Below are 15,977 nucleotides of genomic sequence, written 5' to 3' on the forward strand. Positions count from 1 at the left end.
TACCTTTTTAAGAACTCTTATCACATGATCGGCGTCAGTTTTTCTTATTGACAATCGGCAAAGATTTTCGGCTTAAAATATCACAAGCTTCATACAACGGGCTTGTAATAGTTTGGAACATGTCAACTTTTGGGCCAAAAAAAGCGCATTCGTGGCTCACATAACTTGTTGCTTGAACGATAAAAAATGGATTCGCTCTTCTATCGTACCGTTATTACCGTCAAGATCAAAATTGCATGTAATTTGAGTTGTATCATACTCATGTATCGGAAGACCGATTTGTTTGATGGGAAATCTGGTAAAACGATCAATGCCAAGCGCTTCTAGCAACAATTAATTAAGGGAATGTCACTTTTATTATGCAGCATCTGTCGAATCATCCGTATTGGAAAACCGGTTCGCAATATTTTGAAAGCACTCAAGTTGGAAGTACTAGTCCATTCGGCTTACACACCAGGCTCGAATCCTTCCGTTCACTCATTTACGTCGATGAGTTACATACTTGTTAAGCAAAGCTTTGTTTGATGCGGAAATGTTTAAAAAAAGTATTGAATGGGACTCGAAGGAAAGTTTTTTAAAGGATGGCATCGCCAAACTGTTAAACAGGTTAGAAGAACGCGTGGTCAGCGGTAGGCAAAACTTCGAATAAAATATTTTTTATCATGTTTAATACAATATTGCGCATTTTTTATACAAAAATTCCGGTTTCATATTTACATAGCTACGTATTTCAAAGCGTAAAATATTTAAAATATTTGCAGTTAGTATTAATGAATAAATAATAAATAGTGTGATTTTAGATTGAAGACGTAATGATTTATCACACTCATCCTGGAACAATGTTGATTTACCTAGCCCGTGCATGACATACCTGAGTATCCATTATATAATTTAAATATTTGCTTTATGATAAGTAGGTGACCACCGATTTATTTGTTTCACTGTCGATTAAAAGAGAGCTTTTTATTTTTAGGTATTTTTTTTTTTTTTTTTTTATGACCAGTCGCTCAGGAGATATCCTCTTGCATAGGTGCATAAATAAGGTAAAGAATAGTGAGAAAGGAATGGAAAAAGATGGATAGGTTTCAGCCGCAGCTTGGAGGATCTATTGGAATATGTTATACGTGTGTTATGTTTTGCTAAACTTTTTCTTTTAAAGACATAACACTGCCCGATTTGCCACTTACTCTATTTGAGTCATAATTGAGGAATAGTTCAGCTAGTATGACAAGGAACTAGGAAAACACTTACGGAATTTTTTTCTATTCTCTTAGAAAAGGAAAAGTAAAAACAGTATTGTGCACCATGGCCAACCATTAACATTCTACACCACCTTATGATTATACATTTCACGACTTCTCAAAATAATATGTTATATGGGAAGTGACTAAAACCATTTTCAATAGTATTCATCCTTGGGCCCAAAGCACGTCGTGTATCAAATGTCGTGAAAATATCCCAAAAATTATGGTCTGTGGATTGATCGCAATGAAACATGACTGGCAGAAGGGCAGAAAAGCTTAGACCGATTCAGAAAGTGACTCTAAACCGATCCATATAATAACCTACCTCAAGTCCGTGCGGTTGCTGCATACCTCCGCAAAATGTTAATATATACCGCTGGTGGTGTAGGGTATAAAAAGGGTTTTAGTTCAAGTAACTTGAAACATTTGGTTTGGTTTTTTTTTTAATGTCCGTACATTCACTATATTAATTTTGCACCATTTTAGCTGCCATTTTCCGGTGAACATTTTTACCAATGAATTTATTTTTCTTTTGCACAAACTTTACGACGTTATGGTATTTAAATCATCGATTGGACCTGCTGCGTTGACCACTAATATTTATAAGAGATCGCTGCTTGACGAATGGATTCATCTTTATGATGTTCTTTGAGATGCAGAAATTCTTAGGCAGCCCAGTATACGATCTTAATTTTTTAAAAAGCACGCCTGTCGTATTTGTGGCGAATCCTACAAGGTAACAATAGCAAAAAAGCCACTAAGATACATTTAAACAGTTCTAAGTGAGACCCGAGGTCGGGTTATTGTGAAAACAACACTAAAATGGCGTTAGAAGGCTCATATGATATGTCTTTCTTGACATTTCTTAGGGTTTTCAGGAAAATATTTCCGAAGGACTTGGACAATCTCTACGGGGAATGCCGAACAGTCTTCTAGACTAAATATTTTTGGTGATCCCGAATTGGGAATTCACGTCGTTACCTTGCAAGCCATGGAAAACTCCATCTTCACCTTGTGCCGAGTAATTTTTCATTCTGCAAAACAAAATAACAAAATTTTCAACTTCAAGCTTCTAAGAAGAGCTGCGGTAAGGTTACAGGCGACAGAAGAGCATTTTCGAAGTTCGCTTTGATATTTTTGAACAACTTTTTCATAAGATGGTTATCATATCCTAGAAATTCTTTGAAAAAGATCAAAAAGCACAGTATTCTTGAGGAAAACAGAAAAAATCGAACATTTTTTCCCACAAATAAGTTTTGTGATTTTCTCATGAGAGAGTAAAGCAAGATGTGCTGAGAAGAACCGAACAATTGTATTTCAGAGAGGAAACGTTTAAGAGAATTTTTACTTTTACTAATTTTTTGTTTTTTTTTATAAAAATATTTTATTTTGATTAAATAAAAGTTGGCCAAGGAATCTTAAATGATCTTAAATAACACGTTAATAATATCAAAATATATATAATTTTTTTTTTTATTTAGCAGTCATTACCTATGGATATTTCTTATGTAATTTCCGAAAATATTGCTTTTGATTTTAATTAACAAATTCCTCAAATCTGCAGTGTTGCCGGAACATTAATAAAAAAATAATAGTATTTTTCAAAAAAATGATAAATTTATATTCTTTTTAACAGAATTTGGTTTTATATTTGCTTGCTTGTTTTTCAAGCGTACAAATTCAAAGACATATAAAATATGTGTAAAAAAAAAAAATAAGAAAACAAATTTAAAAAACGAAATAAAATCCTTTTTTTTTTATCACAATAAAAAGTGCAGTAGTTACTGTTTCCTGTTGTTGCTTAAGTTTCATCTTAAATTTATTTTCTACTTTTTTTTTTTTTTTTTTTCTTTTTAACTTGATCGATGTCTTTTTCAGATCATAACACAAAAAAAAAAAAACTATTATTATCTATGACTTTCTATGAATAGAAAGAAAAATGGAAAAGGAAACAAAACAAAAAAAAAAAAAAAGATCTTAAATATCATGTATATGCATGTATGTACGTAAGTATAAAAACTCATGACTTAACAGCTAAAGTCTCTTTATCATCGTAATAATCATTTTTCATACAATTTCACCGCTTGCTCCGTAGTTAAGTCCGTTATTGCGATGGTGCTGATGATGATGATCGATATGATGATCTTGTTCCATTTGTTCTTTAAGTATTTCCAATTCCCGTATACCGGATACGGTTACTTCGTATTTATGTGTCACCAATGAACGATAGAAATGTATGGCGAACGCCAAAAATACTACTAAAACCGGTATAAGGACGATACACGCCGACCAGGCAGCCGGCTGGCTAAGATCATAAAATTTTACCCAACACAAAATGGCAATTTCGAGTAAGAATAAAATTAGCCCCAGTAATGTAGAGAAAGCCCACGCCGTCTCAATATACCAATGCAAGCGTTCATGCGGTGATTCATGCACCAAAGAAATACTGTGGAGATTGCAAACGGTTTCAATATTGGGCAGTATGCACGTGCTAATCATTAAAGCCAACATATGAACGGCCACCAAAAGTGTAGTGCAAATGGCGAATGCCACTAACATACCGCCCGGCACCTGAGTATCATTATTTAGTTGAACTTCAACCATCGCTACCTGTAAAGAAAGAGAAAATTTCATATTTAGTCATAGGCATAGAAATGAATTATGTTCCGTTATCGTTGGAAGTGCTTTCGTGTCTTGAAGGTAGAAAAAGCATAGGGGCGGAGGGGGGTGTGGGGGGCATTAAAAGTACTTCATGGCTTAATAGAAGCAATTCGCCTGGAGAACTTAACCGTTTGAGTCCCACAAGGTTTTGAAAAAACACTGTCGAAGAATCCCAGGCAGCGCAATCGCGCTGTTTAGACTTTATGTCGAGAAATACCAATTTGGATTAGAAAAAAGCTGCCAGGCCGTAATTTGCGACAATGCATCGTCTGTAGCACCAAAAATGTAATAAAAAGATCGCATTTAATTTGCGCGCAATATAGAAAAGGAATTCATCCAGTGGGTTTTGATAAACACCAATGTTACAAACCACAATGTATTTAAATTGTTTTTTAATAAATATTTCAAGTTTGTTCCATAAAAATTATATAGAAAAAACAACACCAAAATAGAAATTTTTATTTTGTAATTTGTATTATTGCACTACTATACTGTAGTACTGTAGTACTGTTTCACCTAGAGTAATTGTATTGCGCTCGATTTCGACAATACGTAATGCACCGTCAGTTGTCGACAATGCTCGAAATATGCTGGGTTTTCTCGACACGAAATCTGAACAGCGCGATCGCGCTGCATGGGATTCTTCGACAGCTTTTTTTCAAAACTGTCCGGGTTTTCTCGACATGAAATCTGAACAGCGCGAAAGCGCTGCTTGGTACTCAAATGATGAAATAACTGTTGGTCCGTTTTCCAAAGGCTAATAAAGTACCCCTTTTCTTTTCAATCATCGACAATGAAAGTTATTCGCTCTTTAAGTCTTCAATTTTTAAAACCGGACCCTTTATGCGATTTTGAAAGCTGTATTTTTATCCGGTTTTTAAGCACATTTTCCGTGAAGATAATACGAAGCATGTAGATCCTAACATATGACGGCAGTAAATCTAGTTAGTTCGGATAATTCGATACATCGAACATACAATAGGGTGCTCCTTACTAGTACACTATGTTACTCATAGGCGTTCGTTATACCAAATCTGATCGACATCGATTTCGTTAGAACCATATTTTTAAAATTCCGAAGGCTTTCCTTTTTATTAATTATACGAAGAAAAAATGGCTAAATATAAGAGACTATACTAAGTTATTCGTTTGAATTTAATGTACACTTCATTTGCACTCTATAATACGTAACTTGCACTTGACCTCATTCATAAGCAACCACTGAAAAATATTTGATTTCTATTGGTTTCAAGTCTTCCGCATGAGTTGCTATGTTATTATAGAGGAAATCCACTCTAAATATTTCAGACATAAATTTTGAATTGGCTTAATAGTTCCTCTTGCATTTTTGAGAATATGTGAAAACATTTATTTAAATCTCTTGCCTGGTGCTTTATAACTCCACTAATACACTAACAGATCGTTTTAGGAATTGTTCGTGTTCATCTAAGGGATGATTTCGCAAACTAAAACACGTTCGTATAGCTTCATCGAGACGAGTCTTAACCAGAAATGAAGATGAGAGCGATTCGCAAGGAGGAGAAAGATTTTGTGCCAAGTGTGTGATGGAAATAAATCAAACGTTATTTAATAACAAATGTTTCCTTTCTTTCGATCGAAAATTGAACATTTTATTCCATTACTTTCCGATCATATATATATATATATATATATACGTATATACATAGACGTACACATACGTATATATATATACATATATATTTAAACATTTACACCTTTTCGAATTTTCCTATATATAGATATGTAGATTATATGATTTTTTTTTTTTTCTAAATCCCAATTTTGGCCACTTTGCACTCCATATTGAGCAGATAAGACTAACGAGTACTAAGTCCTTGCTCGCAGGCTTAAATAATTTCATCACGAACTTTTTCGTACCTATGGAGAATGCTCAGTCGGCAAAGTTACAACACTTACTAAATGGGCACATATCTCCTTCTTCTGACTATGATATGAGCGAGAATGGCTCCAAGCTTGTCATCTCTCAATATTTTTCAAAAGTAAATAAAATTTTTAAAGTTCGAATTCTTCTATTGGGTTTCTTCTATTCCAAAAAAAAAAAAAAAAAAATGTCAAGTGAGATTCACCTTTTAAACCGTTTCTGCAGCTCTTAAGTAATTAACACATTCGCCCGGAGTCTTTTTAACACATCTGATCGAAATGTCTTCATTTAGAAGAAAGTTTTTCCAAGACATTATTATTAAGAAGCGTTTGATCATCATGGAAAGCTGAACCGTTTGATGATGGAAAGCTAAAATAGTATTAAGTTTTATGTTGACCCGATTTGATTGCTTTTTTATATGTCCACTTGGTAGAGCAGATCTGGTCGAACTACATCATAAATTGCTATTTTTCTCTTTTCTTGTGTAGAATTAGTCCAAATAATATAGTAATAATTGTTGAATGTAAAATTAAAGGGAAATCTGTTGCTTGATTGAGATTTTACGGAATGGTTATGCAGTGTTTCGCATAACCAAAACTAACGGATGATTTCAGTTCACGCGTAAGGAAATTAGAGATAAAGGTACCAAATTGGGAATGTTAATGAACGAGAAGGAGGAAAAATGATGATTTATATGGGGTCTCCAAAATTTTTCCAAGATTTGAATTTCCCGATGTATTTTGATCCAAGGTAAACGCTGTTAAATATGGTTGGACTCGCACCAACTTTTAGACTGTTTACCTGTTCCGTTCTTTTCAAAAGTCCTGATGCGAATAACTGTAGGGTGGTGTAGGGTATTCAATTGTGGGCCATGTCCAATTATAAAGTTTTCCCTTGTTTACTTTCCAGTCTGTCATAATTAGCATTTTACGCTCCATGGCCTTTTCGAAAATTAAGAAGACACTAATACGGTCACATTTTAGATGAATCGGACAATGGGCTACAGTACATTGTTATTGGAATCAGGCTTCAAATAATGTAATAACATGCGCGTGCGCCTAAAATACAGTTTGGCGGATTTTATTGTGATGGACCCCTTTTTTGGATATATACATTATATATATGTATGTATTACACAATATGCCATCGAAAATGAGGCTTTGGGTTCAAACTGCGGTAGAGCTTTCAATAGAGTCGTTAGCCTTTAGATGCTAGTGCTTTAAGACTTTAGCTTTAGAATTTATTTCTTTGGCTAAATTGAAAATAATAATAAACTAAAATGTGTTTCGATGTAATGCTTCACTCGTAGCTCGGAACTGGCTGCGGGGATGACTGCGAGCTAGATATGGACAAATTTGTTTATTTATGAATTTTTTTTCGTTTATTCTCGCTTTTTATTTTGTAGTGTTAATGTCTAGCTTAAGATGGGTCTACGGCTGTTACTGCATTGTAAATTGATAAATAAATAAATGTCTTGGATCCCAAAGACCCGTATGGGTTGCTGTGCCCCCTGCCTCTCAGTTCTCATAAACTACCTATTTGCACATTTGTCGGTCAGTTGGAAGACTTTCCCTGAATGTTCAGAAATTATTTACAAATTTGCAAAAGATTCTTATTATTTTTTGTAACCAAAAATTTGCTGTTAATTAATTGCGAGCTTATTGTGGATTAACTTATGCTAATCTATGGCAATTTTTTTTTTTTTTTTCTTTTTTTTTGGTCTTCACAGTCTATAAACTTTGTTACAAATTTAATGAATACTTGATGATAGGTGGCGTATAATAAATATCTTTTAAATATCGAAATGAAAGAGAGCTAAGATTATTTGAAATAAAATAAATTCGACAGGGATTTCAAATAAGAAAAGAATAAGAGATAATATAATGATATAAGAGTTCATTCAATTTCTCATTTTCATGTTATTGAATGAGCATTTTTTAATTAGCACAGTCTTTAATTGTGAGGAATTTGATGAATAGATGCCTGCGCATATATATATCATTTTATATTGCTTCAGTATAGAGTAAGGTGATAAAGGTAGCTGAGACGTCTGGGTGTATGCTGCAAAATATTTATACATTTACGAAATAATTTTGCGAATATTTTTTTTTAGCATTTCTTGTTTTTTTCTTTTTGTTACAAACAAAAAAAAAAAAAAGTAGCGACAAAAATCTACATAAATTACCCGAAATTGCTATTTTTTGATATACATTAATGCTTTTGGTTTGAGATTGGCAGATGCGGTGCACTGCAGATGTTCTGGTGGGAGGCATTAAAGTTGAAGCTAAGTCAAACATCGATTTGAGCTAAAGAGGTATAAAAAACCAACTTTCGTTCACTTGAAAAAGAAAGCTCGGCCTTTACCTCAAGATGAGATGGTTTGGTGCAATGGGTTTGGGAAATGTTCACAAAGAGTTTATTCTAATGTTGCGTGAAAGTAATGTTTTTTCCAGTAGGACAATTAGCTTTAAAGGCCCTAAACCGCAGTTCTCACGGCAAGGGAAGCTAAGTCCTAATTTCTGTAAAAGTTTACCAGTGAAAGTTAAAGGACAAATGGTGATAAGTTGAGTAAATCACACGCACGCAAACCCTTTGCATTTACCAAAAAGAACCGGAAAAAGGTTCCTTACGATCAAACGGAAAGTCTGTTAAATTTTTACCATTATACCACTACGATGACATGGTTTGAATTGCCTATCTTTTTTCACAAAAAAGTCAAAAGTGTAGAGCTTTAGCGTATTCGTTGCCTTCAATGCGATTATAAATCAATGCCTTCCGCTTTTTCTGCGCTGCTAAAAGTAATGACCTCTTAAACCAAATGTTTGTCTGCGTAGAATGTATAGAAAATGAGTCATGAATGTTTTCCCATCATAGTCAATATAAAATTTTGCCTTTATCGTTAGCTTGTGCATAGTGAAGTTTTTCTGTTTTCAAGTTCAAGGATAATTTTAAAATATTGATTTTTATTTTATTTTATTTATTTTTTTTCTTAGCCACTACGTCTCTGATTTATTTTGTTGTATTTTTGATTTTTATGAAAAACAAGTTCAATACGATCTTTTTAGTATATGTTTAGGTATCTTTAGTAGAATAAAATAAAAACAGGTGCAAATGTTTTTCAAGACTCATAAATCTAAGCACGTTTTTTAATCGCCGGAAAAATTCTTATTACATTTTATAAAAGAATGATTTAAGATATGATAATTTCATTGTCCCAATGTCTTTTCTACGTCCCGGTTATTTTCAATGTAAAAGATAACTGAATATAATATATTATGATAAACAAAAACGAAAAAAAAAAAAAACAAAAAATTATAAGAATACGGGAATTTCACTTTCTAAGCGGGAACCACAATGTATTTTGACAGTTTGGATGCCTACAATTACACATTAATTTCATTGATTAATCACGTCTACAAATGTCATATCGAGATGGGCTAAAAATCGAACCTCTAAAGCCGTTAATTATAACATATTTTGATATGCTTTTTTTTTTGTCAAAATTACTCGTGGTGGCAGCTACTTGCATTAGGAAATTCACTCATCGTTTAGATTACACGTAGACAAAACTCTTGAGATTGCCTAGGGCCGATGGGCACACGGCGAAAAATTCCGCTGTGTAGTTAGATTACCCGTGAAGAGCATTCACTTTCACACCGAGACTGAGTGGAGCCTATCACTTAAGTCGAAAATTCTATTATATACCAATATAACGGTAAAAATATGCACACAGATTGAAAAGCTCGCTAGTTACACTTATGGGATATTCACTTTTACACCGAGACTAAGAGTGGCTGAAGACCAATTTGTAAAGCAATAGTGGCAACATATTCTGATATTTTTGATATACAAACACTTCCCTAAGGACACTCTTGTATTTTAGATAAAGTTCACTAGTTCATTAGTTAGATTAGGACATATCGAGCACTCACTTTTATCCTCAGTCGAGGGTAATCGCAACGTTATCTGATATTTTAGACTTAATAGGAAAATTTTGTTGATTAAAAGCCTACACTAATCGAAGACCTGTCTTTATGCCGAGACTAGTTCGAGTTTACCTAATACTTTGATATAAGGTAGGCCTCATCAATACTTGTACATATATTGAAAAGTTTGCTGATAAATTTTTCCCACCTTTAGGAGCCTTACTTTTATACGGGACTGGCGAGAGCCTATGTCATGAACCGATAATCGTGATCTGTTCTGATATTTTCGATATAACAACCTGGTGAATATTCACTGCCTAGTTTTATTACACGTAGAGGAAATTGACTTTCGCACATAGTCTAACGGGACTTGGACAATAATTGCTACATTTTCTAGTGTTTTGGAAACCTTCTGGTTTTGAAACTTCACCCTTTAGTTGTCTGCACTTATCGAGATTTAAAGCGATAATCGCTATATACTTTGCTATCTTAGGTTACTGATTGTTTAACTTAGAATATGAACTTTTCACATAGAATATGAACTTTTACATCGAGACGCGCTAGAACCTATGTCGATATATTCTGATTACAGGCACATGCATTCTTTGATTCAGTGATTACTTCACTACATATGTAATATGATCACGTTCACAATCAAATTTATGTCACTAACCGACTCTTTCACGCCACTGGCAAGCGCGTTTTTATTCGAGCTTTCGGTTAAGATTATCGCGCACTTTCCAATTAAACTTATTTTTCTGCAGTTCTTGCAACTTAATTGAAAATTTTAGAATTTCAAAAATCACTTAAGAAAACTTGGCGTTAGATATCGAAATTTTCGTTAAAAATCTTTTCAATATAAACTAAATTTTTTTTTTTTTTGCACAAAACGTAAAAAATATTTTCACAAAATTTTTGCAGTCATATCAGATCGATTGTTAACGCACTTACCATAGCGAAACCGGATAATAATGCTGATGTTTTGCTAGACGCTTTCAGTTTGGCTCGGCTCAGCTGCAATTTGCGCCACGATAAATAGCTGGGCGAATGCAGATCTTCACCGGACTGTGACATATTACTGCTAGCGGCACGACGTGGCTGGAAACGAGAGAATGGTGTAAATGTACGTAAGGGATTAAAAAACGGATTTGGCGGAAGCTGTGTGTTTAGCGAAGGCGGTATATAATTATGGCCTACCGAACACGATGCTGGTCGTTTCGTATTTAAATAACGTAAAGTGTCGTAATTTTTTTGCGTTAAATTACTGGACGGATATTGTGTTTGAAATCGTAACGGACGACACGAATCACAAAGCTTATAATCGTGAGTTAAAAACGATGACGACGAAGTCTGCTCTGTAGGCAGAGTTAACGGTACTGGTGGTGGTGGAGGCGTTGAAAATGAATTCGTATATAGTTGCGGTGAATAACGGCGAGATTGTGAGGCACGCGCTGCCGAACGATGCGGTGTTGTTTGTCTTAGGGCAGACGATGATTGAATATTAGCTGTAAGGGTGACTGTCGAGCCCGATGTCGAAGAATTTGTTAAGGGCACTGTCGCCTCATCAATGCCAGCTATAATGATAGGTTCCTCTTCGTCGCCGTTATAGTGTCGATGTGCTTGATTGTCTGTGTCTTCCTCTTCTGGCGTTTCTTCGGTTGCCGTCCCAAGACAATCGGCGAGTACATTATGATCGAGCAATAGACTGCTTTGGCTGAGATTTATATGCTCATGTGGCAGATGCGAGAGCATTTTGTTGCCAACGTCCCCAGTACTGCTGTCATGGCTGTCACGATTAATCGTTTTTGACGTACGATAATTATGCTGACTCTGTTGATTTTTCTCCTTACGCTCTTTTTGCTTAAACGATGGTAACGTTAACGTTACAGTTTTCTCTTTACGCTGCTGCTGATGTTGTAGATGTAAATGATGAAATTGTTGTTGCAGGTTTATGGGAAACATACTGAGTGTTACTCTCTTCTCGTAACACGTAACAACAAATAAGTTTTTTTTCTTTTTCTTTTCCTTTTTTTTTTTTTGTTTTTAATTTTTTGCTTTTGTTATGTTATGCTTGATTTTAATAAAATCTTCAATGCCGTCTCCTTCGCCTGTATTAGACCATAAATTTGATTTTAAGAGTTTTTTTGTTATTGCATTAATTTACAAAAATTATTCGCCGATTTCAATTGTTAATGCTGTTGTAGCTGGGCACTGCTATCACATAGTGCTCGGAAGAATCTCTTGTTCTCTTGTTCACAGTTTCTTTTTTTTCTATTATTTTTTTTTTTTTTTTTTTTTTTTAATTCATTTATCTCTCGCTTGTATCTCGTTGAATAATGATAGGTTTCTAAACTCTTTCACTTTCTTTCTCAGCCTTTCTTTTCACATTGGATGAATTTATTTTGAAATTTTTTGTTCTCGACACGTAAATTCAAATTTTTTGATATATAAAATTTTTGACTTTTTAGTTGATTTTTCAATTTTATTTTATTTTATTTCAATATCCCTCCTAAGTGTTTATCAAGACTTTTTCTTTTAAATGCCACTAAAATGTTTAAAAAGAAATTTATAAAAATGTTTCAAAATGACGCAAAAGAAAAAGGAAAAAATAAACAACAATAATGTAACAACAACAACAACAACAACAATTTTTGCTTTCGATATTTAAAAATGTATTGACAGAATTTGTATATTAAGTCTAGTAACAGCTGACTTTCTGTTGATGATGGAAGCAAAAGTAAAGAACTGATAGCAAGAACTTACTTTTTATACTCTACACCGCTTGTGGTGCAGGGTGCGGATATATGTAACACGCAGATAGGCTTAAGATCGGCTCTCCTTTTATTATACCGATCGAGTCAGAATCATAATTTTAGTTGATTTAAGCTTGTCCGTCCGTCTGTCCATGTGTGTTTGTGTTCAAGGTGTAGTTCGCAATTTTTGAGATATTCTGAAGAAAATTGGTTATGCGTTTTGACCCAAGGACGAATGCCATTGAAAATGATTCGGATCGGTCCACTTTTTCGACAACTCCCCATAAAACGATTTATTCTGAAAAGTCGTTATATGAAAAAAAAAATTGCAATTTCCAAAAATTCTCGTCAAAAGTGTCTAAGTAGTAGTATTTCGTTATTCTAAATTGGTATGTGAACTGTGGACGGGCTGGGGCACGTTCTTTCTCATATAACGAAAACTGACAACAGGCTATAATTTTCAATGCTTCATGATAAGAATTATATCATAAAAGTAATTTAACATAAAAAAATTAACTGTAGCAAATTTGGACCATCTCGGTCTATTTTTTGGATATTATCCCAATAAAATTGATCCTTTGTAGAGCAGAAAGTTTTAATATGTGGTGATGAAAATTAACGGATAACAGTAATTTTCATACAAAAATCAGAATCGTGTTAGGGTATTTAACGATCGGTGTTGCCCGGCTATATCGTTTTCACTTGTTTTCACATTGAATTTTGTTTACTCAACTCAGTAAATCATCTGTTATTGATTTGCAGAATAAAAAAAAATTTACAGGGGATTGGGGCAAGCCAGTCGTTAAGTAAAAGTCATTACTTCTTCTGCGAAGTTTGTCATTTTTTCGATTGGAAGGAATTGGTGTTGCTTTGGTCAGGGCCTGCCTAAGCGGCTGCGACAGGCGTCCTTAACTTCGGTAGTCAAATGTTTTGCTTGAATAAAGGATTCTACCACATCTTAAATTAAGTTCCATTTTATTAGTGAGCCCATCGGACAAAAAATAGATAGTAGATAGATAGTAATTAATAATCTAATGAAGAATTTCAAACTAAATCACAGGCATTGTCGGTGAACAGATGGTCTTCTGTAGAAATACCCCTTAATTCTTCACTTGCGATGTGTAGCCCAAGTGTATGCTGAAGGATTTTCTTACGGCCGGTTGTGTGGAAGGAAGAGGATGTATCCTGTGTGGTGTTTGCAATCCTTCGACATTGCGATATCGCATAGTCAAGTGGTTAGAAAATATGTCTCGCATATTAGCATAGCTTGCGAACTGGACATCCACACTTTATATAAGATAACATTCCTTTTGTATAGAAACCTTGCAAATACATTTATTTAAAACTGGACCTATTATTCCATTCGTATATGAAGTTGAATTATGTAGCACTTGATTTTCCATGTATTTTCACGGATTTCCCATATAATATATTTCAGTATTTTTTTTCAAAACAAAATGCATCGAAAATCTGAAAGAATTGAAGGAAGTGCCATATGTGAAAAAGATGATCGAAAGCGACACGATACTTACAGAGAAACTGACTTCTGTAAAGACATTTACCATGGGGGATTATATGTATTATTCCGACTAAACTAAGGATATATAATCAATGTTCAATGATTACAGAGACGGCCTTTGAGTGTTTCGAGACCTATACGCTGTTGACTGTGGTAAGGGAATTGTTTTTTGCCAGAAGAAATCGCTAAAAGCTACTAAAAAATAGAATTCAATTCGTGACCTGAACATATACATATGCACCTTTATTTCTTCGCCTTTTCTCATCAGTCGCGCTTTTATTTGAAAAAAACTCATTGCACATTTACTATGCAAAATATTGTCCACCTTTGGCCGCTGCTTCTGCCATCTTTTAGAAATAATATCAATGCCCTGTGAACAGAACAACTGGTCTTTCCAGGCAGCTCACATAAGAATCCATATTTGGTTACAGTCATAAGAATGAAAGCGAACAAGCAATTAGTGATCTTCTGAAATCCGTATTAATCGGAAGGTGTCAAATCTGCTGGCAATCGGTGGTCGATGAGGCCATTTTAGATTAGAATTCCAAACCTGGAATGGATCCTAAGTTTTTCATACTGAATACCATATCTGTTATTGTTGACAGGACTCCCTGGTGATGGTTTTATTTGATGGGAACAGCCCCAGCAGATTTCTGCAAATTGGATCAGTCATGGGTATCCAATTTCATTGTCGATGTTAATGGTTCGCTTAGCCTGCGTCGCAGTTATTTGGACTTCGGATGTCGCTGTTCATTTTTGGCAACACTATCCTCCGAGTTAAGCAAGAAAAGCCAAATTTCATAATGAGATATTTTTTTTTTGGGCATAGAACTACACCTACTCCAAGCTACAAGAAATTATGTTTTGTAAGCTTTAGTGAAATAATTTATGTAGCTGCGCTTAACTTTAAGGGCAGTCCTTTCTAAAGAAGAAGAAGTCAATACTACTTTCGTCGTTTCTTCGGAAACGACAGTCGAGTTCATACACTTAATGGAAAATTTAGAAAATTAAAAACGTAACCAAAATGGATTCACGGATCATACAATCTAAGCCGGGCTTTGAATTTTCCTTGATACATTCTTATTAAAATATTATTTATTATAGTTTTGGTTATGGAAACCGATCAAATTTTCGAACAAATAATGGTAAAAACATCTTATCCATTGTTGATTATACATCGTCTCTCATGAAGAACGTAAATGATTCGCTGCTTAGTTATCGATCGTTTAAAGTTCTTTTTCTTATTTTCGAGAATTTTTAATGTTTTGTCCATACACTGGTGAGGGAGATAAAGTAGCTTTCTTGATCGATCCAATACGGATTGGAGATTTTAAAAGAGAAATGTAGGCTTCATTATGTGCTAGAGAACGTTAGAGCATAGAGAATAAAGCAAAGGCAGTTAAAACTCCAAGACCGAGCGAAATTGTTAACTGCACTCAATATTTTATTTTATTTTTTTTTTTTTACTAATCGATCCATCCATCAACGGATGTCGTCTATTCGCGTAATGTAATTGTGACGATTACAAAGAGTGAGGGAAGAGAAAGAGATAAGAAAGTGATGCTCACAGCCTAGTGGGTCTAAATTAATGTACACTTTTTAAGTTGCGGTACACGTGATATTGATGAGGTATAGAAAACATATTGTTTGGAACCTTGAATTTTCCAAATTATGTGTCCAAGGGAATTTCATCATCAGAGAATCAGAGATTCTGGGAAGCGTTTTTTTTCCTTTGGGTGACACAAGAGAAGTATGGGTAGGTAGAGTGACGCAATTATGGATTGCGTTGTATTGGGAGGCGATACGAGAAGACAAACCTCTTGTAGAAGAAGAAGGCCACATAGAAGAAGAAGCATTGTTCGATGTATGCCAAACGCAAGGAAACCTTCGAACAAGTAAGGATCACAATCACGCAGTTGGTTTTCCTCTTATACGTAGGTTAAGATTATCATATGCGTGTCCATACTTTAT

At 34.4% G+C, this 15,977-nt stretch overlaps 1 protein-coding gene across 9 annotated transcripts in view; it reads right to left on the minus strand.

Annotated features, from left to right (window-relative positions):
• Window positions 1-993: 993 nt before the first annotated feature.
• The window catches only part of LOC119638625 (calcium release-activated calcium channel protein 1), a 34,338-nt gene continuing 19,354 nt past the window's right edge, over window positions 994-15,977 (minus strand). For 7 of the 9 annotated variants that reach the window (XM_038035508.1, XM_038035507.1, XM_038035512.1 and 4 more), the window contains 2 exons: window positions 10,686-10,832; window positions 1,040-3,854 (listed from right to left, as the gene is read on the minus strand). In XM_038035508.1, the coding sequence (XP_037891436.1) occupies window positions 3,312-3,854; window positions 10,686-10,832 (690 nt within the window). In that variant the 3' untranslated portion in view covers window positions 1,040-3,311. Of the gene's footprint in view, window positions 3,855-10,685; window positions 10,833-10,931; window positions 12,158-15,977 lie in introns of those variants that run through there. The other 2 variants (XM_038035505.1, XM_038035514.1) reach the window with 2 other exon arrangements.

This window comes from Glossina fuscipes, unplaced genomic scaffold (assembly GCF_014805625.2).
Source record: "Glossina fuscipes isolate IAEA_lab_2018 unplaced genomic scaffold, Yale_Gfus_2 91, whole genome shotgun sequence".
NCBI lineage: Eukaryota > Metazoa > Arthropoda > Insecta > Diptera > Glossinidae > Glossina > Glossina fuscipes.